Genomic DNA, 2448 nt, shown 5'->3' with positions numbered 1-2448 from the left:
TATATATATAGATATAATTTTAAAGAGTCCTTGTCAAAGAGACAATGAGGGCTGAATCAGGAACAAACAGGAAGGAGAGTGAGGGAGCTCTCAAGGAAGCAGAGAGGGAAAGGGGGTTTGGGAGGGGTTTGGGGTGACAGCAGGGCACACTCACGGCAGAAGCTGCTGTTTCTCCAGAGTGGGGGCTTGAGGCCCTGGCTCTGGCAGGTGGCCCCAAAGTCTTGCAGAACCTGGCAGAGGGCCTGGTGGAGACCTCCAAACTCACACAGGGTGTACGTACAGCCCACCAGGAAGGGCGTGAGGTCTATGCGGGAGGCGCACTGGGCCCACACGGGAGCCTGGAGCGCTGCCTCGCACTTTTCCCGCGCCCTGCGGAGGTCGGCCGCCCTGCAGTTTCCACTCGAGTTCTCCTGCTGTTCCGCTGGAATCTGCTGCTCATCTACCGGGAGACTCTGACAACTGGGAAGGGAAAAGAATCAGCCTAGGGACAGTTGTCCCCCTACTATGACACAATTTTTTTTTTTTTCTTTAGAGGGAATCTTGCTCTGTCTCCCAGGCTGGAGTTCAATGCAACAGTCTCCGCTCACTGCAACCTCCGCCTCCCCTCCCGGGTTCAAGAGATTCTCCTGCCTCAGCCTCCCGAGTAGCTGGGACTACAGGCACCCGCCACCACGCCCAACCAATTCTTGTTTTTTTTTTTTTGTTTATCTTTTTTTTTTGGAGACAGTCTCACTCTGTCGCCCAGGCTTGAGTGCAGTAGTACAGTAGTGCAATCTTTGCTCACTGAAACCTCCGTCTCCCGGGTTCAAGCGATTCTCCTGCCTCCGCCTCCTGAGTAGCTGGGATTACAGCCACCTGCCACCACGCCCAGCTAATTTTTGGTTTTGGTTTATTTGGAGACAAGGTCTCACTTTGTCACCCAGGTTGGAGTTCAGTGGCGTGATCTTGGCTCACTGCAACCTCTATGTATATCAGGTTAAAGCGATTCTCCTGCCTTAGCCTTCCCAGTAGCTGGGATTACAGGCATGTGCCACCATGCCTGGCTAATTTTTGTTTTTAATTTTTTATAGAGATGGGGTCTTGCTATGTTGCCTAGGCTGGTCTCAAACTCCTGGCCTCAAGTGATCCTCCAGTCTTGGTCTCCCAAAGTGCTGGAATTACAGGCATGAACCACTGCTCCTGCTCCTCCTCCAAGGTTTCTAAGTGAGGAAAGGAAGACTTTCACATTTCCTCAAGTGAGTTCTAGCAGCCTTGAGATGGATCAATTACACACATCACCCCATAATGCCCAGAAGTCATCGCTCTCAAATCACACACACAAAGCAACATTCTGGCCTGTAATCCCAGCACTTTGGGAAACCGAGGCGGAGGATCATTAGAGCCCAGGAGTTTGAGACCAACCTGGGCAAACGTGGCGAGACCCTGTCTCTACAAAAAATTTAAAAATTGAAGAAGATAAAAGGAACATTCTGGTCTTCCTGCCCCAGGTGTGCCCTACAGTCTGGCTCCCTAGCTCATGTTACTATGAAAAGCTGGAGGGGAGGCCAGGCACAGTGGCTCACGCTTGTAATCCTAGCATTTTGGGAGGTTGAGGCAGGTGGATCACTTGAGGTCAGGAGTTCAAGGCCAGCCTGGCCAACATGGTGGAACTCTGTCTCTACCTAAAATACACAAATTAGCCGGGCGTGGGGCGTGGTGTCATGCACCTGTAATCCCAGCTACTCGGGAGGTGGAGGCACAAGAATTGTCTGAACCTGGGAAGCAGAGGTTGCAGTGCCACTGCACTCCAGCCTGGGCATCAGAGCAAAACTCCATCTCAAAAAAAAAAAAAAAGAAAAGAAAGAAAAGCTAGAGGGGCCAGATGTGGTGGCTCATGATTACCTAGAACTTTGGGAGGCCGAGGCAGGCGCGTCGCCTGAGGTCAGGAACTCGAGACCAGCCTAGCCAACATGGTGAAACCCCATCTCTACTAAAAACTACAAAAATTAGCTGGGCATGGTGGTGGGTGGCTGTAATCCCAGCTACTCGGGAGGCTGAGGCAGGAGAATCTCTTGAACCCGGGAGGCGGAGGTTGCAGTGAGCCGAGATCATGCCATGGCACTCCAGCCTGGGTGACAGAGCAAGATTCCGTCTCGGAAAAAAAAGAAAGAAAAGCTAGAGGGTCTTAGGAGACCACTACCTTGGGTCAATGTCCTTGTCTTTCCAACTGTTCACAAATTCACTATCACTATGCGCTAGTTCGTCGCTGGGCATCATTAGTTCATCCTCTTCCTCATCATTGAAGTTCCCGCACACGCCGCAGACCTGGGCAGGGAGAGTGGTTTTTTGGTGCTGGGGAAGCATGACAGTGACTTTTCTCCCTTCCTTTCTTCCTTCCTTTCCCTTCCTTCCTTCCTTCCTTCCTTCCTTCCTTCCTTCCTTCCTCCCTCCCTCCCTCCCTCCCTTCCT

General features: G+C 51.8%; 1 protein-coding gene across 1 annotated transcript; it reads right to left on the bottom strand.

Annotated features, from left to right (window-relative positions):
• Positions 1-154: 154 nt before the first annotated feature.
• LOC108525360 (zonadhesin-like) lies at positions 155-2304 on the bottom strand (the record flags this gene model as incomplete). Its single annotated transcript, XM_017866360.1, has 2 exons — positions 155-459; positions 2180-2304. Coding segments are annotated over 2 exons (430 nt in total), but the record flags the coding sequence as incomplete, so codon positions are not given.
• Positions 2305-2448: the final 144 nt, after the last annotated feature.

Source organism: Rhinopithecus bieti, unplaced genomic scaffold (genome assembly GCF_001698545.2).
Source record: "Rhinopithecus bieti isolate Rb0 unplaced genomic scaffold, ASM169854v2 scaffold_41968, whole genome shotgun sequence".
Classification (NCBI taxonomy): Eukaryota; Metazoa; Chordata; class Mammalia; order Primates; family Cercopithecidae; genus Rhinopithecus; species Rhinopithecus bieti.
This window is presented reverse-complemented; position numbering and strand designations above follow the sequence as displayed.